Source organism: Danio rerio, chromosome 21 (assembly GCF_049306965.1).
Source record: "Danio rerio strain Tuebingen ecotype United States chromosome 21, GRCz12tu, whole genome shotgun sequence".
Taxonomy (NCBI): Eukaryota; Metazoa; Chordata; class Actinopteri; order Cypriniformes; family Danionidae; genus Danio; species Danio rerio.
In genome coordinates this window covers 13,456,261-13,480,488 of record NC_133196.1, presented here as the reverse complement: position 1 = coordinate 13,480,488, position 24,228 = coordinate 13,456,261, and the positions used below count along the sequence as shown (strand labels likewise).

General features: G+C 36.3%; 1 protein-coding gene across 45 annotated transcripts in view; it reads left to right on the top strand.

The window, feature by feature from the left end:
• Positions 1-24,228, top strand: part of celf4 (CUGBP, Elav-like family member 4) — a 257,804-nt gene that overhangs the window by 226,461 nt on the left and 7,115 nt on the right. For 7 of the 45 annotated variants that reach the window (XM_073934456.1, XM_073934454.1, XM_073934453.1 and 4 more), the window contains 9 exons: positions 621-700; positions 848-988; positions 3,052-3,190; positions 5,473-5,625; positions 8,601-8,711; positions 12,215-12,277; positions 12,406-12,483; positions 16,086-16,229; positions 21,789-21,986. In XM_073934456.1, coding sequence (XP_073790557.1) covers positions 621-700; positions 848-988; positions 3,052-3,190; positions 5,473-5,625; positions 8,601-8,711; positions 12,215-12,277; positions 12,406-12,483; positions 16,086-16,229; positions 21,789-21,916 — 1,037 coding nt within the window. In that variant the 3' untranslated portion in view covers positions 21,917-21,986. Of the gene's footprint in view, positions 1-620; positions 701-847; positions 989-3,051; positions 3,191-5,472; positions 5,626-8,540; positions 8,712-12,214; positions 12,278-12,402; positions 12,484-16,085; positions 16,230-21,788; positions 21,987-24,228 lie in introns of all 45 variants that reach the window. The other 38 variants (XM_073934465.1, XM_073934464.1, XM_073934463.1 and 35 more) reach the window with 11 other exon arrangements.

Sequence of the window (24,228 nt, the reverse complement as noted above, 5' to 3'; positions counted from 1 at the left end):
ATACAGTGTTATAGATAGTGTAGTAATACAGTGAATAAATAGTGCTTTTGTTTCTAGCTAATCAACCATTAATTAATGCTTAACTAATGCATTATTTTGGACCCTTAAACTAAAGTGTTACTAGAAAGAATAAGTAATTTCTAAAATACATTTTTAATAAAACTATTACAAACTTGTGCTGCAATTAAAAGAAAAATATTTTAATAACAACTACAACAGTATCTTTAAACGATACAAAAATAACACTCATTCATTCATTTTCTTTTTGGCTTAGTCCATTTATTAATCTGGGATGGCCACAGTGGAAGGAATCGCCAACTTATCCAGCATATGTTTTACGCAGCGGAAGCCCTTCCAGCTGCAACCCATCACTGAAAAACATCTATACACTGTTACTCCTACACATACGCTACGGCCGATTTAGCTTACCCAATACTGCTTGTCTTTGGACTTGTGGGGGAAACCGGAGCATCCAGAGGAAAAACACTTACCAAAATAACACTTCTTCTTACAAATTTGATATTTTTTCAAGTTTTTTTTTCCTTTTATCCAAGATCTGATAAAAGCTTGAAAGCCTCCAGAAAAAAGACTCAGACGTGTGTGTTTTTCCATGTTTTCAGGTTGTGCGTTTGTGAAGTACTCCACTCATGCAGAAGCTCAGGCCGCTATTAGTGCTTTACATGGCAGCCAAACCATGCCTGTGAGTGCCAGAACATCTGATCACACACTTCTGTATCATTAGCACATTTAAAGCACAAACTATCCTCATTTTGTTTGTCTGCGTGTGTGTGTGTGTGTGTGTGTGTGTGTGTGTGTGTGTGTGTGTGTGTGTGTGTGTGTGTTTCAGGGCGCTTCCTCCAGCCTGGTGGTGAAGTTTGCAGACACAGATAAGGAACGGACCATTCGACGCATGCAGCAGATGGCCGGTCAGATGGGCATCTTCAATCCCATGGCCCTGCAGTTTGGAGCGTACGGTGCCTATGCACAGGCAAGAGCTCTTTCTGTTTCGCTCATATTACACACCATTCCCAACACAACTGCAGCCACAAATCTGTCTGTTATACAATGAGATTCATGCCTGATATGATTATTACCAACACTGAAGGACTTACTTCAAATATTAACGACAATAACAAAAATTAAGTAACAGGAGCTTAAAGTGCTTAAAAAAATGGTAAACTGAGACTGAGATAAACTCTCTTCAATGATTATGCTTTGCGCCATTTATTTAAAAGTACTATGTCAAATAAAGTGTATTCGTTATTATTGTTAAACAATAACAAGTGCTTAAATAACAAGTGCTCAAAGTGCTTAAAAACTGAACTGCTAAACTGAAGATTAGAAGTGAAATCAAGGCCATTATCACTAATTTCTTTCTTTTTTTCTGGGTTGTAAGCCAAGTCCTGCAAACTCTTTCTTTTTAAGACATTTGGACCAGAAGATGGAGGGGGTACAGTGGAGGAGGATGAGGGTCTGCTGTTTGTCCAATCATGTTTGTTTCTTCTGTCAAATATAATTGTTTCAGCCCTCCTCAAATTGATCGCTCCACAGGAAATATGCATTTAGTTAATGCTCCGCTGTTATTATTATTATTTCACAAAACCTCTGTCAACATTTTTAAAAGAAGTCGTTAGATTAAAGATTGTGTCTCAAGACTCGTATGTTGACTTTTTGTATAACAATTTTGTTGTTTACATATGATATTGCTTACATTTGCATGTGTTTTAAAAGCTCTAAAATGAAAATAAAATGAAAAGTGGAGTTATCATTATACAAAAATCAAGAAAAATCTTTGGATTTCTTGATTCGTAGATTATGTAGGCTATTTTAAAAACTGATATTATATAAGAATTATTAATAACTGTAATTTTCCAAGAAAATGGAAAAGCGCAGTGCTCTTTTGTCACTAGGAAACGACTGAATCAGCTGACCTGTACGCAAATGTGCGCAAGTCGTGTTGCTGTCGATGTTATAATTGTAATTTTTAATAATATTGTGATTGTCAAGATCTGTCTAGCAATACAGCTCTGGATAACTTGAAACAGCAACCACAAGTATCTCCTCAATCATTAAAAGTTTGCCGTGGTCACCTTGACAACACAAACACTGCTGTCACCTCAACAGCAACCCTGCAGTGCTTTCATTTGATTGAAAAATGAAAAAGACACGACTGACAAAAACACTTTTTCCGCTCGAGTACACAGCGCACAACGGCAAAACGTGAGGTTCCCAGGGTGCATAAGCAGCACGTAAAACACTCACAGCCGTTAGTAAACCATTCAACAGATGCAACGCAAAAAGTGCGTTCGCTTCGATCAGCCCCTTATGCAGCCAAACTTTAAAAATATATAAAATAATATTTTATATATATATATATATATATATATATATATATATATATATATATATATATATATATATATATTTTTTTTTTTTTTTTTTTTTTTTTTATACTGATACCATATCTTTACTGATACCAATCAGGTACAAATGGAACCCTTCGGTTAACGGTTAATCGGTTATTTTGAGCATCCTTAATTAAACCCCATGCGCAGGGCAGGCTCTAATATTTACTTTTTCCCTCACGGCTGCATGCCACAGATCCGCCGCTGTGCCAAAATACTTTAAGCCCTGCACCACCAATAACTGTAGTAAAATCAAAGGTATTTAAAAGTATTTACATTTATTGTATTCCAATCAGTCCTACATCCACACACTCGTTCCTATCAGGGATCAAACCGGCGATTCATGCATGGGAAGCGAATGCTTTAAGAAGAAAGCTATGGGAGTGAGGCCAGCTAGCCTCCGTTACACCCTGTACTACAATATGCAGTGGCCTTCTTTAAAAACAGTTGAACATAATACACTAATACACTTTAGTATGGTTCTTAATTTAAAGCTTTTACTATAAATTACTGCTGTATTTAAGTTGAATTACTGGTGCAGTGCTTTGAAACAGTAGAAATGTATGAAATCAACGCCTAATCTCTCACTATACACTTAACTAACCCATGAGGGTGTTTAACCTTTAAATCAAAATTTGTGTTTCAGGTTCAGCAGCAGGCAGCGCTGATGGCGTCGGTGGGTCAGGGGGGGTATCTCAGCCCGATGGCTGCTTTTGCTGCCGCACAGATGCAACACATGGCCACCATCAACGGCCTCCCTGGGGCTCCCATGACCCCAACATCAGGTAAGGAAACATACACATACAGTACACATACACTTACCACTTTATTAGGCACCCTTTACTAGTCCCAGGTTGGACCTCCTATTGCCCTCAGAAATGCTTTAATCCTTCGTGGCATAGATTCAAAAAAGTACTGAAAATATTACACAGGGATTTTGGTCCATATTGACATGATAGCATCATGCAATTCAACGTGTTGTGCGTTTAGAGATGCTCTACTGCACACCTCGATTGTAACGAGTTATTGATTGAGTTACTGTTGCCTTTCTATAAGCTGGAACCAGTCTGGCCATTCTCCTCTGACCTCTGGCGTCAACAAGGCATTCGCGCCCACAGAACTGCTGCTCACAGGACATTTTCTCTCTTTTGGACTATATTCTGTAAACCCTAGAGATGGTTGTAAATGAAAATCCTAGTAGATCAGCAGTTTCTAAAATACTCAGACCAGCCCGTCAGTTCAAAGTCACTTAAATCTACTTTCTTCCTCTCTTCTGATGCTGTTTGAACTGCAGCAGATTGTCTTGACCATGTCTAAAAGCATTGAGTTGCTGCCTTGTGATTGGCTGATTGAAATTTGCGTTAACAAGCAGTTGGACAGGTGTACCTAATAAAGTGGCCTGTAAGTGTATGTCGGTTTACTAGGATGCTTCATAGGTGTAATCTAGTTTATACTGTAAAATCCACCTATTATATGGCCTTACCATACCCATAAACGCAACCCCTCAGAGGAAACCTGTGGCAAATTTGAAATGTAATTTTTTTTAGCATTTTGAATTATAAGGACACAGCGCATGTCCTCGTAAACTTTAACAAAGTAACACCTACGTCATATACCCATGTCATTATGCAAACCACATAATTAAGTACAAGTACACACACACACATTTTCAGACTGGATGAGGTTTCGCTTCAAAGTCTTCAATTATTCATGGCTAAAATGTTTTGCTTTAAGTTGTAGCATAAGTGCTTTTTTATTTTTGGCAAGAGAGACAGATGGTTTATACAGGCATGCTCTGTGGATTTAATTTTAAATTAATGTACTATATCAAATACTTACATAGGTGTGTGTGTGTGTGTGTGTGTGTGTGTGTGTGTGTGTGTGTGTGTGTGTGTGTGTGTGTGTGTGTGTGTGTGTGTGTGTGTGTGTGTGTGTGTGTGTGTGTGTGTGTGTGTGTGTCTGTGTGTGTGTGTGTGTGTGTGTGTGTGTGTGTGTGTGTGTGTGTGTGTGTGTGTGTGTGTGTGTGTTTATAGATGATACTTTATATTGATGTAATGAGTTAGATGCACACTTGAATTTTTAACAGGCCGCAGTGCAATAAGTAATTAAAATATGAAAAATATAAGTTTTATTAATAAATCATTATAAAAGCGATTACCGTATAAATAATATAATAATGAGTATTAGCATATATAATTATTAGAATATAATAATTATATAAATAATGCTAAAAATTATAAAGGGTATAACTTTTTAGATATATTACATTACATTCAGAAATGAAATGAACAAAAAGAGATGCATGCACAGTTCTTGAACAGTAATTAAAAGTATAAAAAAATCAAATTCAATGTTAACAATAATTTAGAAAATAAATAACTTGCGTCCTCTGAAAAGGACATTGGTATTCAAGCCAATTAAATTGTATGCTTTTATGTTAACTTTTTTTTTCATTCACTAAAATTGTAATGAAATGATTCAAAACAAAAACATTTGTGCACCACTTTACCAGACTAATGCCGAGTTCAGACTGCATGATTTTTAAAGTAGTGGCATCACAAATGTTTTCACACTGCATGACTATCTGGGGCAGCATTCAGTCGGTGCTGTGTTACACTGTAGTGTTGATCAGTGGCGTAATCGTTTCACACTGCATGATTTTATAATAGGAGAATCCTCTTTTGACTCCACAAACTATGTCTCACAACCTCCCGCTGGCCTGCAGATACCCATACTAGTGGATGCTGCTCTCTCATTGGCTGTATGTAATCACCAATCAGAACACATTTTACACAGCATGATTTTAAAATATCTCATGGGTGTCGGCGACTCACAAATTGCATCTTTGATAGTTCACACTGTGTGATTGTTACTAACATGAACGAGCACCGATTTGCCAGTCATTTCAGGCATTTGTTGCCGATTTCTCAAAACCTGTTGGTGAGTCTAAATTAGGGCTAAAATCGTGCAGTCGGCTTAAAGGGAAATAAACCCTCTATGTCCACCAAAATCCATATGAATAAGCTATGAATATTCAAAATGTTCTCTCTCTGGCTCCGCCCCCCAGGTGGAAGCACACCCCCTGGCATCACAGCACCCACAGTGACCAGCATTCCATCTCCGATTAGTGTGAACGGTTTCACAGGCCTGCCTCCTCCTCAAGCCAACGGCCAGGCCCCGGCGGAGGCCATGTTTACCAACGGCATCCACCCGTACCCAGGTACTACACCCTCCAATCAAGATCTGCTGTCATGCTTTTAACTTGTATTCAAAAACTCATTAATAGCTACACTTCACAACAGTAAAATATGACTAATATCCACCTTTTTCCTACACCCTATGACCACAAATATGGGAGAAACTTCCTTTAAACTGCAAACAATCAGTGAATTAAATTGTATATTAAAAGGCAACTTATAAGAATAAACAAATTACTGTCAGCAGATCATGAAGAACCACAAAAACTCAAAAACTCTCGCAATTATCTTAAGGACGTATATTGAAAATTTTTGTATTGCGGGGAACAAAAAGAGAAAATAACCTGAGCAGCAACAACAACAAAAAAAAGCTTTGAGGATAAACATACTTGTGAAACTAATGTCATGGTAATTACCAAGTGTCATTTTATTTTCATGAAGCATAAAATTTACCTTTCACTTGGTTTTACACGATATTTATAGATTATCTGTGGCAAAAATATATTTTATTTCAAATATACAGCAAATTCTCTTTAGTTCTTACCTCTCAGGTAGGTCATTTAGGGTGACTTGGAGAAGTAAAGTGCTACTGGGGTGCCTCAGGGCTCAGTTCTCGGACCGTTTTTCTTTTCCATCAGCTTCTAGCCAAGAAACGTCTGAAGACACATCTGTTTAGCCAACACTTCAGTAGCTGTTTCCATCGAAAGATACAAATTAAATTTCTGTGCAAAACTGAAATTTCACATAAAAGACGTGCGAATAAGGCAGCATTTCAACCCAATGAGTCAAAATCCCCTTTCCAGAAAATACCGGCAATTTTCTGGAAAGGGATCATGTGTGAACAGCCCCGTTTTGAAAATACCGGTAAATTCTTTCTTGCAGTTTTCCTGAAAGCTGCTCTGTGTTAATGCAGAAGGAAAATTGGCGGAAAGAGCGCTTTCTTGATTAGAATGTGCTGATGCGAAACGCCTACTCCAAACAATCAGAACATTCAGACGCATTCACATCCGCGCTGTTCATAAATAAAAGCCTTTGAACACTTTTCCAGACACATTTAGCTGCTAGATGTAAGTCAGATAACGTTTCTATGTTCCTTCTTAATGCCAACTGTGTAAATAAATTATCAATAAAATGCTTATGATAAAGCGCTGTTCATTTACCTTCAAGCCAAAGTCATTTGTATTCTACAGTCTTTGTTCTGCTTCAGTTGCTTGACGTGTGCACGTGAAGGAGTACATCTTGACATGCAAAAGTGTTTCTTCATGTTTTCATCGAAGTTGTTCAAAATACTTATCCATCCACAGAATTTGTAATGACATCAAATGTGTAAACATTTAGCTGCGGTTCACGCTTTTGCCTTTGGATGTCTCTGGGACCAAAACAGCTGCTAAAGCTTTTAATAAAAGTAAAACATCAACAAAAGCCTGATCCCTATTATGTTTACAAAAACAAGTGCAGCCGTTTAGAGGTTATTTCTGGTTAACAATGTCAGAATTTACCGGTATTTTGGAATGGAAGTGTGAACGATCTTTTCCAAAAAAAATTCAGAACGTCCTTGCCTGTATGAACAGCGCTATTAATAACTTACCGGTAGGCCCACACGGAATCTGCGCGTGCAAAATTTTGCAGATTTTTAATCCATCATTAATTCTGTTTATTTACTTGTGTAAATGTGTATACATTTATAGTTATTTAGTTTTTTTATTAATTTCAGTAATGTTATTGACTAATATGAAAATATTTATACAATGTACTTACGATACAGTTTGTAAAGTCATATTTTCTGTCTTTTAGTAGATATATTATATAAAAGACTTGCTTTGATTGCCAATTGGATTTGCATTGTCAACATTAAATACAAGTTAAAAAATATATATATTAAGGTTTTAGTTATGATACTCCCAAAATAATTCCACATAAATGCGCTGATTTTTAACAAAATTCTGTGCATAAATAGCAAAAACTGTCCGCAGATTCCATTTGGCCCTACTTACTGGTAAAGTTTTTCTGGAAATTTTCCTGATATTTACTGGTATTGCTATGTGAATGTGGCTAAAGAGAACAAAATCGTCACTTTCTGATTAACTGGCGCTTAATATCAAAAGTAAAAACAGAATTTACTGCAGTAAGAGAAGCTGGGTGAATCTTTTCTTCATTTAATAAATGACAATGCCAACACACAATGAACCCTTGGTGCAGTTTGAAGGCGTAGGACGCTGAGCACAGATGCTTTCGACAATTAAAAATATAATAACACAAATGCTGAAATGTCATTTTAGAACGACCAAAAAAACATTTCAGATGTTTTACAGTGTGTTCAGCCTACTGGTTTCACGCACATTTTAATCATCACATGATCTCTTATAACAAAATCACATGACCTTTTTTTTATTGCACATACTGGAATTTGTTCGGTAAAAGTGTTTCCATCGTAGTTTATGCGCATATTATCGAATAGAGAGTTTATCCCGCTCAGTTCATACATCTATGTTTTTTATGCACATCTTGGTGTTTCCATCAACCAGTTTTTAATGCACAAATCTAAAATGCACATAGAAATAGGTGGATGGAAACATAACTATTAACTAAGTGTAGCACTGATTAGTTATTAACTCACTGCTTCTCCTGCTAGTTTGATATATATAAATAGAAGTTCCCTAAAACTGAAAGAGTAACTCATTATTTGATAAAGTCATGAGAGGAAAAAGGTGGATAAGCACAACTCAAGTCCTCATCCTATTCTAACAATCAACATCAGTGAATTACACTAGTTCTTGCAGTATAATGTTTGCACATAAAGCAGTTTATCTTATGCACTGTGTGTCGATGAGTCGGCAGCCTTTTAATAAACACTAAAGTTATTGAAAATGTTTGTGGAAGCTGCGTTTGAAGAAGTGCTCAGCGGTGGGCTCTTAGAGACTGTGTGTGTGTTGTGGAGTGGTTTTCATGTCCAGTGCCACAGAGGAAAGCAAACGCCTGTCTCCCGGCTGTATCCCAGTTTTGCAGGAAGTGGTGTTTAGGGAAGACTCGGAGAAGGGCGGCCTGGGCGTCGCACAGAGAAGTTGTTTTGGGGTTCAGGGAAGCTGCTTCCTGTCGTCTCTCTCAGAAGGTATAGAAACCCTCAAACGTTAGTGTCGTGTGTGTGTCTGTGTGTGTGTGTAATGCGGTAGACAGAAGGAGTGGTTGATGTGAGTAGTCTCTTCATGTTTGTTTGGTGTCGTCAGCTTTGTAGAGTGTTGCTGTTGTTGTAGTGTGGCTATAGTTTTATGTGCATGCTTTGTACAGTGTTTGGCAGCTATGCTTTCAAATCCTTCCCATTTTTGGTCTCCAGACTAGTTTTTTTTTAAGCATAAGGCTACACAAAAGCCATCATAGAATTATATGAACTAGAATAGTTCAACAAACACTTTTTAAATTCTAATCATTTTTTACTCAGCCTCATGTTGTTCAGACATGCAAAAAAAAAAAAAAAAAAAAAAAAAATATATATATATATATATATATATATATATATATATATATATATATATATATATACGCATTTGATGTCAAAATTATTAGCCCCCTTGTTTAGCTTTTTTTTCCCAATTTCTGATTAATGGAGAGAAGATTTTTTTTCTCTAAACATAATAGTTTTAATAACTCATTTCTAATAACTGATTTATTTTATCTATGCCATGATGACAGTAAATTATATTTTACTAAATGTTTTTCAAGACACTTCTATACAGCTTAAAGTGACATTTAAAGGCTAAACTAGGTTAATTAGGTTAACTATGCGGGTTAGGGTCATTAGGCATGTTATTGTATAATGATGGTTTGTTCTATAGACTATCATAATTCCATAATAGTAATAAAAGCAATAATGACTGGAGTAATACTTTAATTTGAAACTACATACAATAAGAAAGCAGTTATTTCAAATTTTAATCAATATTTAACCATTTTGTTTTTACATTTAATAAAAGCCGCCTTCAACAGAATAATTTCACAAACTTTTGACTGGTAGTGTATATTCAGTAATAGACTCTGTTTTCTATTTGTTTTAACCTGGATATTGAGTCATTCTGTCACAACTGGTCAACCAAGATGCATTTTGATTTTTTGTGAATAGTTTTGTTCCGACTATTCAATCTTATTTTGTCATGATCTACATTTCTTTAAAGGAATACTCACGGCAATGCAAGCGAGCAGAAGAAGCAAAAGTTAAAATAATTTGGATGTGATATTTGGTATGGAATACCTTTTTATCCAAGTTTTAGGAACAACAAATAATAACTTGTCTTCTAGTGTATCATTTGGTATCAGAAGTGGCTTATATGAAAGCAAAGGCCTCCAGATTACGCTTATTTTAGCAGAATAAAATATGATCATGCCTTGATTGTTAATATTTGATTAGGACAGTAAGGTTTGACTTTGCTTAGACAAAAGTCTTTTCACCTAACAGAAATAATGTACAGTGTAGAATATAAAGTCATGGTGCAGTGGAAAAAGATTTAATATTGTGTATGACTCCCATGAGCTTGGAGGACTGCATCCATACATCTCTGCAATGACTCAAATCACTTATTAATAAAGTCATCTGGAATGGCAAAGAAAGCGTTCTTGCAAGTGTTACACCAGGCTCATGGATGTAATTTAGTAAGGGAGACGACAAGGCGAAGTATAATCAAAAAGAAGATTTATTTAACTCAATTTAAATTATATAATCAAAATATCAGTATCAGTATGTTCAATCAGTGTGAAATGCAAGTGTATGGATGCGGTAAATATTGTCAGTGATAGTGTATGGATGCTAAACAAAGCATAATGCCCAAATTGGAGCGCAGCTCTGGCCAACTGTCAAGTTAATGAACAGCGGCCCCGACAAGCTCTCTGCCGGGGTTTAAATAAGGGCGCTGACCAGCATCAGGTGCGCTGAAGACACGCCCCCAATCCAGAATCAAATCAAACACACAGAAACACAAAACAACGCAGTCCTAACACAAGACTCCCAGAGTTCATCAAGATTCTTTGTATTCATCTTCAATGTCTCCTCCTTCATTGTACCCCAGACATGCTCAATAATGTTCATCTCTGGTGACTGGGCTGGCCAATCCTGGAGCACCTTTACATTCTTTCCTTTTTAGGACCTTTGAGGCTGAGGTATGTGAAGGAGCGCTATACTGTTGAAGGATTTGCCCTCTCCTGTGGTTTTTAATGCAATGGGCAGCACAAATGTCTTGATACCTCAGGCTGTTGATGTTGCCATCCACTCTGCAGATCTCTCACCTGTCCACACACTGAATGTAACCCCAAACCATGATTTTTCCTTCACCAAACTTGTCTGGCTCCAGTAGGTCTTCTGCAGTATTTGTGATGATTAGGATGCAGCTCAACAGACAATTCATCAGAAAAATCGACCTTCTGCCACTTTTACAAATGATCAACGTGAAGTCAAGTTATTATTTGTTGCTCTTACAACTGGGATTGAAGACAAGACTTTACACCAGGGGTGTCCAAACTCGGTCCTAGAGGGCCGGTGTCCGGGAGAGTTTAGCTCCAACTTGCTTCAACACACCTTCCAGGAAGTTTCTAGTATATCTAGTAAAAGCTTGATTAGCTGGTTCATGTGTGTTGGAGCTAAACTCTCCAGGATACTGGCCCTCCAGGACCGAGTTTAGACGCCCGTTCTTTTTACACTACCTAACTATCTTGTCAGGTAGTGTAAACGCACCAAAAGATAAAAAAATAACACATAACTATTTCATGATGTGTGATTCACACTCAAAAAAAAAAATGTCTGTTCAATCTACTTATTTAAAATAAGTTGAAACAAAACAATTCTTAAGTTTTTGAGGGGGACAACTTCATTGTTTTATGTTCAATCCACATAAATTTGTAAAAACGATTAAGCTATCTGAATCGATTTGTGTCGGGACAACATGAAGGCATTATGTGGAACGCTGCATTTTTTACAGTGCAGGAGGTAAAGATAGTCAAAACTAGGCATAGTAGGAGTCTTAACAGTGCTGTTTGGTATATACATTTACATCAATTACTGAAATTGACCAATCAGAATCAAATCCACCGAAAATTTAAGCTGTCTTCATTTTTTGTTGTGTTTATACACATCTGGAACAACATGAGTGTGGGTAAATGCTGACAAGAAGCCCATTATTGCCTTAATTTTAGTAGTTTGCTACTCAAAAAGCCCTGAGAACTCATAATCCAGATCGTGGATGCTGCAGTATTTACCGAGTTAGAGTTTGAGCAGCGTTAAGTTGCCAGGCTGTATAGTATGTGTATGGGTGTTTAGAACAGGCCGGGCCTGAATTGCCTTTAATACTGTGAAAGCTCTCAGCTGATTGATGTGCCGTGTAGAGCAGTAGATCTATATTGTTCTCCGCACGCTCTCCCTGGCTGTCTCTCCAACTCTCGGGAAGCTTGGCAGGGCCCCGGTTTAATTGTTTTGGGGGGGTGAATGAACGATGAAGGGGAGGGGGAGTGAGGTAAGCTCATTTTTCGGTGCTCCGCTCTACCCGAACACACTCAAGATGCACTCAGTGACCCCCCGAGTGTGTCTATGTAATGCTCTGGTTTGTGTGTCTCTTTCTCTCTCTCTCTCTGCAGCTCAGAGTCCCACCGCTGCAGACCCTCTACAGCAGGCCTATGCCGGAGTCCAACAATATGCAGGTCTGTCACTCAAAAGGAGGCTGCTTGTGATTTTTTTTCTTGCTTGCGAGTTAATGAAAAGTGCATGCCGCTGTGTCTACGTGTACTGGAATTCGAGGTGTGAAGTGTGTGTGTGTGTGTCTCAGCAGCCTTCCCCGCTGCATATGGACAGATCAGCCAGGCCTTTCCCCAGCCGCCTCCCATCATCCCTCAGCAGCAGAGAGAAGGTGAGTGAGTGGAGTCTGCAGGATCGCTATCTGTGCTGCGGTCGCGAAGTGTCTCTCTCGTAATTTTATATATAATAAGACCGGGGTCAGTAGGATTCAGCAAGTAATGCATTAAAGGAATAGTTCACACCAAATAATGTTTACTGACCACATCATTTATTCTTCCTCATGTGGTTTGAATAAATAGACTAAATATTCTGATTATACTTTACAATAATTTGTATAAAATGTATTTACTAACATGAACAAATAATAGACACTAATACATGTATTACAGTATTTATTCAGCTTAGTTGGCATTGGTTTATGAAAATACTGTTGTTCATTGTTAGTTCATGTTAACTCGCAGTGCATTAACAAGAATGATGTTATAAATGCAAATGTAAATGTTGAACTATGATTAAAAAAATGTGGTACAAGTATTGTTCATACTTAGTTGATGTAAGTAAATACATTATTTAATGAAACCTTACTGTAAAGTGTGACCAAAATTCTTAATTCTGTTGAACAAAAGAAGTAGTTATTTAGAAAAATGCTGATTGCTTGGACGCATTGATTTTGACTGGCTTTCAGCATTTTTCAAAATATCTTCTTTTGCGTTCAACAGAAAAAAGAAGCTAAAATGGTTTTTGAATAAGTGAAAGGTGAGTAAATAATTGCAAAAATTTTTACTTTTAGATGAGCTATACTTTTAAATGAATCCAAATGATAGGATATACAGTTGTCAGAATTATTAGCCCCCCTTTGAATTTTCTTTTTTTAAATATTTCCTAAATGATGTTTAACAGAGCAAGAAAATTTTCACAGTATGTCTGGTAATATTTTTTTCTTCTGGAGAAAGTCTTATTTGTTCTATTTCGGGTAGAATAAAAGCAGTTTTAAATTTTTTTAACAACATTTTAGGAACAAAATTAGTAGCCCCTTTAAAGTTTTTTTTTTTTTGATAGTCTATTGAACAAACCATCATTATACAATAACTTGCCTAATTACCCTAACCTGCCTAGTTAACCTGATAAACCTAGTTAAGCCTTTAAATGTCACTTTAAGCTGTACAGAAGTGTCTTGAAAAAGATCTATTCAAATATTATTTACTGTCATCATGGCAAAGATAAAATAAATCAGTTATTAGAGGTGAGTTATTAAAACTATTATGTTTGGAAATGTGTTGAAAAAAATCTCTCCGTTAAACAGAAACCAGGGATAAAATTAAACAGGGGGGCTCATAATTCAGGGGGCTAATAATTCTGACTTTAACTGTATATTGTATATCACACAAATGCTGTTCTTTGAACTTGATAATCATAACCAAAATGGCTCATGGTTTCCACAAAATGATAAAGCAGCAGAACTGTTTTGATGATAATATGAAATGCTTTTCCCACACAGAGTTGGCATAGTGGAATGATTTCATGTAACAGTGAAGCTGAAAATGATGCTGAAAAGTCAGCTTGGCCATCTTACTAAAGAATTACACACTTCAAAAATGCTTTTCTTACTTAGGTTTTTTGTCTTGCTTCTAGCCCAAATATCTAGCAATTCTTAAATCAAGAAGCATTTTTTAGACAAGAAAAAAATATAGTCTTGTGTTATGAAATAATGTTAATAAAATTAAGTGAGATTTTCTTTAAAACAAGCCAAATAAATGGGGTAAGCAACATAATCTGTTTTTTCCTTTTGAAATAATAGTATTTTCCTTACCCCATTGACAGGCTTGTTTAAAAAAAAAAATTACTTAATTTTGACATATTATTTCCTAAAACAAGATGATATGTTTTGCTTATAAAATACTTCTTGATTAAAGAATTTTTAGATATTCTGACGCAGCAGAACAATAAATCTGTGATTTTGTTCATTATAAATCTGTGATTATGGTTGTTTTTCCATATGTAAGAACATGTCCTGCTGTGTTTAATTTGAAAAGATTTTATTATTTAGTTTTAGTCCTAAATTAGTCTCTAGACTTTTAAGTCGACTTAATTGCAGAAAATTTTAGTCGACTAAATGTACTGTAGATTTACTTGACTACAATCTAACCAGTTAGATTCAACACTTTGTGAAGTTTTATGTGCAAAACTGTGGTTTCATCTCCCTCCAGTGGCTGCTATTATAAACCATACAGAAGGTTTTGTTATTGTACTCTTACTTTACTGAAAGAAATATGACTGCTATGCAAATGACATGGAGTGATTTTTTTCCAGTGCCTCTCATGACCTGTGCATAATAGAATATGTATATGAAAAGTAATATACAAAGGTTCCTTAGACTTCTTTGGACTACATGGGCTTTAGACTGCAGGCATCTTAAGTATTTGTAGTCAAATAATTTTAGTGATTGTAGAAAACAAAGTAAAACATTGCACAGGAAATGATGTATATAAAAGTGGCACTGCTTAATACAGAATGGTAATTAATGTTATGCCTAATTGATTCAAATAAATAGCTGAACAATTATATTGTCTAATGACACATGCAAAGTAATTGCAATTACAGCACTGATGTAATGGCAGATCCTTCTGCAAACAGCTATTATATTACGTGATTCTTCCTATTGGATGGAGGACTTCCATCATATCAGGTCTTATATATGTTACAAGAAAATAAAAAAACACTTTCACCATCAGAATAAGTTTAGTGACACATCTGCAAAGCAGCTGCAGGGTCAGAAATGAACTTTTCCATTAAAAGAAAAAAAATCAAGTTTTTGTTTTTTTTTACTTTATTAACAGTATCTGTTGATTGTATGTCAATTGCTAAATGTGAGTGATTATGTTATATTTAAATAAAAGGGAAAACTCAAAAAAAAAAAAAAAACGATTACTGCTCTTGATATCCATTAAAAAATGAATAATGATGACTATTGAAATGTCTGGCTGCACAGACAAATCATTTCAATGAAAAGAGTGAAATGAATCTCTTACCCGCATCATTTTCAGCAGTCTGATGTTTATGATGACTCATGAGTCAATGACTCAACTCAGCGCTGACTAATCCAACACCTGTGATTGGCCACTGCATTCATTAGCTCAACAGAATTGTGTGCGATTAGTTATGAGGTTACATTTTTATTTGATAAAGCCAAATGTAAATGCAATGCCACAAAGAGACACCCTATTCATTCTCTCATCAACCTTTGTTGGGCTGTAGTGGTTCAGTTTAATTGCAGATTACTTTAAATTGGTTCGACTGCTTCTGTTCACTTTGTTGATGTTTTTGTCCACAAGCTCTTGTTAATTTCCGACCCAACACAGGCCTTTCTGATCACTTTACGCTCGGTTTGAAAGAAGAGCTAATCTAAAACAACTTTTCAGGAGTGCCTAAAGAACATCCAAGCGTTTGTTTGTTCACAGTTATTCCATCTGTACAACTTAAGGGGAAAATTGCTACTTTCAGATGCCAAAGTAGCTACTCAATAAAGAGAAACCGCTTTTGCAGTTTTAACTTTGGCAAGCCAAATCTAATTTTTGCCATTTGTGTCTTTGTTTTGTCCTCTGTTTTATTCCCCTCATTTATTTTCTGTGCCTGCTGTCTACCTGTCTAACCGCCTCTCTAATCTTCTGTATCCCACAATCCTCCTTGTCTTTCTCTCTCTTTCTCTGTGTGCAGGGCCGGAGGGCTGTAACCTGTTTATTTATCACCTCCCTCAGGAGTTTGGGGACGGCGAGCTGATGCAGATGTTCCTGCCTTTCGGTAATGTCATCTCCTCCAAAGTGTTTGTGGATCGGGCGACAAACCAAAGTAAATGCTTTGGTGGGTAAAAATGATAAGACACCTGTGAAGATTATTCTCATTTCTACTCACACTATTAACATTTTTACCTCATTTCTCTACCACAGCGAAGCTTTCGAAAAAAAGCCAGGTCCAAACTGTGTGCTTTATGCTACCGTTTTGGGCGATAAAATCGAATCAATTTTAGGTTGAGCAAACAAATACTGCCATACAAAGGCAACGTGCAGTCTAATCAAATACAGTATACCACAGTTTAATGCAGTGTAAGTATGTTGAAATATTTGTTACAATTTATTACTAAACAATACAGCATGCTGTAGCGTTCATTCACAAAGTGTTGTAAATAAACACTTTACTGCTTCAAAATCACAGTGTTTGCTACAATTTTTAGTTTCATACGCCTTGAATGGACAAAATTGAATCAGGAGACTTTGTCGGAAGACAGAACAGATCCTAAATCCCCCATATTCTGACCAAATCTGTCTTAAACTGCACTTTTCCTTTGGACAACAATAGTTTGACTCTTAAGGAATGATTACATTTTTTACATTGTAATAATTCTATTTGGGAGTCAAGCTATTTGGCAATGTCTGGTAGGGCTGCACAATATATGGTTTCAGCATCGATATCGCAATGTGCACATCCGCAATAGTCACATCGCAGGAAGTGTTTATACATTGAGATTATAGTTTATCAGGAGGAACAGTTCAGAACCAGAAGCTTTTTAGATTCACTAAAGACTTTAACCATAATGGAGTGAAAGTTCATCATTTGCATGTGCTTTTAAGGCCTGTGACTGTGTAAGCATTCAGGCATGATAGTTTAAAGTATTCGATTAGAAGCAATTGTTGTGTTTGTAACTCTAATAAAGATGCATGTGTTGAGTATAAAGTGTTATTTTACATTTGATTATTCAATTTCTATACCTGAATACTGCGATGTAAATTATTTTTCGCTTCTATCTTCCCAATAATAATCTAGAAAAATCCTCAGAATAATCCCAAATCATTAAAAATGTATAAATTCTTTCCAAAATGGAGCTAATCAAGCTATCTGGTGAAATTGTATTCATATCTCAATATACACTCACCGGCCACTTTATTAGGTACACCTTACTAGTACCGGGTTGGATGCCCTTTTGCCATCAGAACGAGAGGGTGCTCGCTGCAGAGCCATTTGAGCAGAGCTGAGCTCCAGCGAGGGGGAGCATGAGCTCTCGCTCCTCCTCCTGTAAGCTGTTTTAATGCATACACCAACCCTAACCCTACCCCCAGTGACATCACTTGTAGAAGAAGTGCAAAAAAGGTGGAGCTCAAGCTCAAGCTCCCCCTCTCTGGAGCTCAGCTCACCAAAATGGCTCTGCAGCGAGCACCACTTGATCAGAACTGCCTTAATCCTTCGTGGCATAGATTCAAAAAGGTATTGGAAATATTCCTCAGAGATTTTGATCCATATTGACATGATAGATTGCAGATTTGTCGGCTGCACATCCATGATGCAAATCTCCCATTCCGCCACATCCCAAAGGTGCTCTATTGGATTGAGATCTGGTGACTGAGGAGGCCATGTTCATTTTCATGTTCAAAAAACCAGTCTTAGATGATTCGCGCTTTATGACATGGCGAGTTATCCTGCTGGAAGTAGCCATCAGAAGGTACACTACATTGACACGATGCTCAATTGGTACTTATGAGCTTAAAGTGTGCTATAAGTGGTTATTTAAGTTACTGTTGCCTTTCTATCAGCTCAGTTTCTCTTTTTTGGACCATTTTCTGTAAATCCTATAGATGGTTGTCCGTGAAAATCCCAGTAGATCAGCAGTTTCTTAAATACTCAGAACAGCCCGTTAGGCACCAACAACTATGCCACATTCAGTCACTTAAATCATCTTTCTTCCCTATTCTGATGCTTAGTTTGAACTGCCGCAGATTGTCTTGGCCATGTCTACATGCTTTAATGCATTGAGTTGCTGACATGTGATTGGCTAATTAGAAATTTGCGTTAACGAGCAGTTGGACAGGTGTACCTAATAAAGTGGCCGGTGAGTAAATGGCAGCAAAACAAAAAATTGCAATGTCAAATTTTCCCTATATCGTGCAGCCCTGATGTCTGGTATCTTAAGTCATATCAAATATGAGTATTTTACACCTAAAGGTTTACAGTACAGTATTATGAATAAAATCACACAGTGTGCACCTGGCTTAAGACAGGGTAAAAAAGGAATGAATGGCAAATTAAGTGTAAAAAAAAAAAAAATGGAGGATGTACTATCTTTATGTGGGACATGAAGCTCTAGGGGGAAACTGCAGAAGCGTGATCGCGCGTCCTGTCTGTGACTAATGTGAACCTCTATATTTTAATTAGCGCTATCTGCAGCTTCGCCGGCTCCTTGACTTATCAGAGGCGTCCCATGCATGAACAAACACAACGCTATTGCATTTCAGCTTAATATAAACGCAGTTAGCAGGAGGTGTTTCAGAACCGCAGACGTGATGATGTGAAATGCTGAGCCGGCTGAAATGATCACAATACCTCATGACAGAGCCGGCGCGGAGAGGGAGGAAATAGATGGGGGATTGAGAGCAAATAATTTGCGTTGAAACGTCCGTGTGTTAACTGGCAGCATTTCGCTGTCATTGCTACAACCGGCGAGAACAGATTGAAGCTGATTTACACTACGCAATTTGTTTGCCGGAAATATGGTAAATATTTGAGTCACAAACAGTGATAAATAATGCATTTTTTGTGTCATGATTCAGCTGCCTTTTTAATGAAGTGGCAATACTACAAATTACAGCTGCGCTAGCTTTATTTACAGGGACAGTATTTCTTGAAGACGCCATAAAATCAGAAAGATACTTTTGTGGATTTTAGATCTTCTATCTTAGCTTTACCGGCATCTGCATGCAAGCAAAGTTTGAAATATTCCTCTTTAAGTATGAAATACATCAACACGGAGGAAAACCTTGACATATCTAGCAACTTCATATGGTTTTAATATACATTCCACATATATCCTTTTGTCTGTGTTTGAAAATCAGGCTTGGTAAAAACAATGTTCATTATTTTTATTATAGCTAAGCTGCACAGCATTAAGGCAGCACGTTGGCTCAGGGGTTAGCAAGATGGTTGCTGATTCGAGTCCCGGCTGGGCCAGTTAGCATTTTTGTGCGGAGTTTGCATGTTCTCGCTCTGTTTGCTTGGGTTTCCTCCGGGTGCCCCAGTTCTTCCACAGTCCAAAGAAAGAAACTTAAAATTGGCATGAATGGCTGGCGGGTCATTCCACTGTGACGACCTCTGATAAATCTAAGACTAAGCCGAAGGAAATTGCATAAATGAATGTAAAATTTGAGGGATAATGTGGGATTTAAAATGTGAGAGGGGTAATAATAAATGAGTGAATAAAAAAAACACACTTCCAGATTAAATAAGTTCTATAAATATATTTTAAAATGTTAATGTAAATGATTGCAACATTCAATTATTGTTGATAATTATCAGTTAGCAGTCTACGATATTTCATACAATAAGATATCATTATTTTAATCAATACTAGAGGAAAATAATCATATATAAAATGCAATTATAGTGAATTACAAAATAATAGTAATGATTATAATCAGGGTTTTTTTGATCACCAGTCACTTTGGCTAGATTTCCAACGTTACTAGCCACTCGCTATTTTTACTAGCCACAATTTTATTGTTGGGAAAATTTATTTTATTTGCATAAATTTGACTTTGACATGCTAAAATTACTTCATACTTTTGTACTTTGTGTTGTGTTTGACCTTGCTCAATGTGCATGAGCACATGGGTTGTGGTTTCATAGTGTCACACTGCGATTCGTTTTTATTTCACATGACTTTTCAGGGCTCAAAATTAAGGATTTACCATTAATCATTTAATTTATCTCTGACCACACCAAAAATAATTGGTTATTTCTTAGCCATACATTTTATCACCTGCTTTATTTGCTCCTGCGAACACAGTTATTTTTATCAGTCATGCTGATAAAAGTCCTGCTCAAAACTAAGATCACATGCGTATGCATATTGGGCCATCTTTATTTGTAAAACTATAATTAAAATACAATTAAATAAAATTGATTTCCAACCAGCCAAAGTGGCAAGTGGGAGCAACTGTCTAACCCGCCACAGCTGAAATCTACCCCCATTTGTCAAGCCCTGATTATAATAACATAACAAATATTATTGATTATTATTAATTAATACAGGCTACAATCAATATTTGGACCATCCCTTCCAGACAAATAACTGAATAATAAAAAAGAAAATGGCATATTGTAAAACATAAATTATTATATTATTATTACTACTATGAATAACAATTTATGACTGATCATTTTATAAAGTGTTTTATCAACTTTAGTACACTAGCAACAAAGCTAATAGACATTTTGTTAAAAATAAATGTTAAAACAGGGGTGCCCAAACTTTTTTGTATGAAGGGCCAAAAACCAAACATCCGTGAGAGTCATGGGCCAAAGATAAACATACCAAACTATTTAAACTATTTAAAGTTGCCATAGGTCATTTCCTAATTTATTTTAAAATATTTAAAACATAAACAAATCACATTCATAATACAGTGGAGTTCCGTGCCGAATACATTAGCAGAACCTGCCTTACCAAAGTCTCTGCATTGTCCTCTAGCCGTCGGGTCAGTTATGTACATTTTAAACTAAACTACGGTATCTAAATTGAAACATTTAACTTCAGTTAGCCGTTTGTTGTTTAACGGTCAAATAAACAAATAAAAGGTTACATTCAATTTGAAATAACAACCTCTAAACCATCCCCATCATTCTCCCTTTCTTCTCAGATGGGATGGTGGGCCAAATCAAAGGTTACCATAGGCCAACTTTGGCTGGCGGGCCCTAGTTTGGGCATCCCTGTACTAAAATAACCAGCATCACTGCTAATTAAACATCCCAGCATAAAGTAGTCAACACTCAAGTTGATCAAAAAGGTTTTATCTCATTTATGACAACAATGGGTGTTGGCCCAACAAATTTCATGAAAGTTGTTGATCGGCTAGGAATGTTGACTACTGTATATATAAAAAGTTTTCAATCAGATTTCAGCATCTTAGAAGTTATGTTTACAAGACATTATTATGAGACACCCGAATATTATCCGGTCAAATTATATATATTTTTTATTTTTCAAATACTCCACATCATAAAAAAAGGCATTAGCCTCTCGCTAACGCTAGGAGTGAGCGGATATCATGTAGTAGTTGTGCATGTTCTCTGTGCTTCTGATTATTGTGTATTACACGTATGCTGTTGTACTGTACTGATTGACTTTGTGCATATCTGTTGATTTGTGAAATATGTACCTGGTAAACGTGTCACGATGACTGTAGTACACTCATTTGCTCCCCTTCCCTTCCTCCCCTCATTTCACACTCACCTCATCCTTTATCATCAACTCATTTCTGGTCTCATTTTCTCACTCCACCTTCCCTGGATCATCTCTAATGTCCATCTGTCCATCACACGCTCGTGCTCATGCGTCTGGTGCTGACCTGCCGTCTCCATCTTTCTGCTCTGCAGGTTTCGTGAGTTTTGATAACCCGGGCAGCGCTCAGGCCGCAATCCAGTCCATGAACGGCTTTCAGATCGGCATGAAGAGACTCAAAGTGCAGCTGAAGAGGCCAAAGGACGCCAACCGCCCATATTAGCCCCGTCCCGAGCCCCAGACACCCCTGACCCTGGGGGTGAAGGCCGCCGCTGCGCACAGGGAAAAGACAGGTCAGAATAAAAGACACGAGGTGCTCTATTTTGACGATCCATGCGCAAAGTGCAAAGAGCAGGGCGCAAACGCATTAGGGGCGTGTCAGAATCCACTTTTACTAATATAAGGAAGGAAAAATCCGCTTTGCGCCGTGGCGCATGGTCTAAAAGGGTTGAGCTTATTTTCTTAATGAGTTATAGGTGTGTTTTGAGAATAAACCAATCAGAGTCTCATCTCCCATTCCCTTTAAGAGTCAGTTGCGTCGCGCCATGGCACATTTGCTATTTTCATGACGTAAAGTAAGTGTAAGTGGAAAAACTGAGCATTTCACTAGCAAGAAAACAGTTAAACAGAGCATCTGCAGTGCGACAATGAGAGATAAGGCCTCATCACTATCTACTTTCACTTTCGCTCTCGTGAATAGGAAAACCTTGTACGCACAGATATCCATTAGCCTAAAAATAAGTAATTTCATTTGTTAAGCACAAAGATTTGTTTTAAAACTATTTCTAAACTCAGTTTTAATTTCCAGCAAACGAATAAATGAACAATAATAACGAAGTGTGCTCAAAAACCTGAGTTATATCCTAATACACATGCTATGCCTTAATCTAAGCTTGTTTTTAATAAAACAAATATAAATATGCGTATAATAAATAATACTGCTAATAATAATAACATTATACAAAAGCAAATTGTCATGAATAAACTGAAAAAGCCCCCCAAAATGAAGAAGGCTTGAAAGTATGTTTTTTATATTTACGTAGCCTAGAAAATAATGTTTTGTAATATTTTAATCCTTTATATCTATATCCTATATATATATCCTATATATATATATATATATATATATATATATATATATATATATATATATATATATATATATATATATATATATATATATAACCTTAAAATTTTAATTATTTTTAAATTATTTTTAATTAGTTTTCATATGTAAAGATATTTGCATATTGCATAAAAATAAAACAAAACAAAAAAATCTGAAAAATAAATCACATGTAATAACAATGGAATGACACAAGGAGAAAGTACTGAACTACTAAAATGTATTTAATACTTTATATAAAAGTGATGGCAGCTTAAAGACGACTCTCATATGGAGAATGAAGTCACATGAATTGTTCAGGTGTGAGTTTTTCACAGACTTCAACAAAGTGTGAAAATCTTTATGGTTCTGTGGGTCTCGTCTATCAAATCTGATCTTTCATTTCTATTCTATATTGGATTTAAATCAGGTGATTGTCTGGGCCATTCTACAGCTTGATATTCTTTCTCTTAAGGCATTTTCATTAAAGCAGTTTCTTTGGCTGTGTTTTGGAAATGTCTTGTTGAAATGTTCACCCTGGCTTAATCTTTATCATCCAGCTAATTTAGATGTTGGACTGAAGCAGCTGTTATTAATTTACAATGACGAAGGGCAGAGGGTTGCTGAAGAACTACTGAGAAATTTCAGCTGTTGTCTGGGCTTTTTTACCGTCTTTTACACCTCCCTTTCTTCATGTGTTCAATACTTTTCCCCTGTGGCATTTTGTTTTATTACGCTTAACTAGGGCCAGACAGAATCTGCAGACGTTTTTTGTTATTTCTTGCGGAGGATTTTGGTAAAAATCTGTGGATTTGTGCTAAATTATTTTGGGAGTATCATAACTAAACCCTTAACATGTGAAATAAAAAATAAGATCTTTTTAACTTTTATTTAATGTTTAAAATGCAAATCCGATTAGATCCACTTTATTTGGTAAACAAACCAAGTCTCTCATATAATATCTCTACTAAATCACACAAAAAAATATGATTTTACAAACTTTATTGTACATAAGTCAGATGAACATTTTCATATTAGTCAATAATATTACTGAAATTAATTTAAAAACTGAATAAATGTAGATTTACATACATTTACTCAAGTAAATAAACAGAATTAATTATAGGCTAAAAATCTGTGGAATTTTGCATGCACAGATGCCGTGTGGGCCTATGCATGACTTAATTTGTGAACTAATTTGATTTGTTTTCTTAGCATATGTGGATCTTTGGTTGTTACCAACATCTGGTGAAAATTTCAAGTCAACGGCACCTTTAGAAATATGTTTTCTGAGAAAAATGGTGACATATTCAATACTTATTTTCCCCGCTGTATGTCAGAAAGTAGAATCAGTAAAATTTGTGAGTTTATTCATTGAAAAGAATCTCTCTCAGAGGAAAGACTTTTACGACACCATTTATAAACAATAA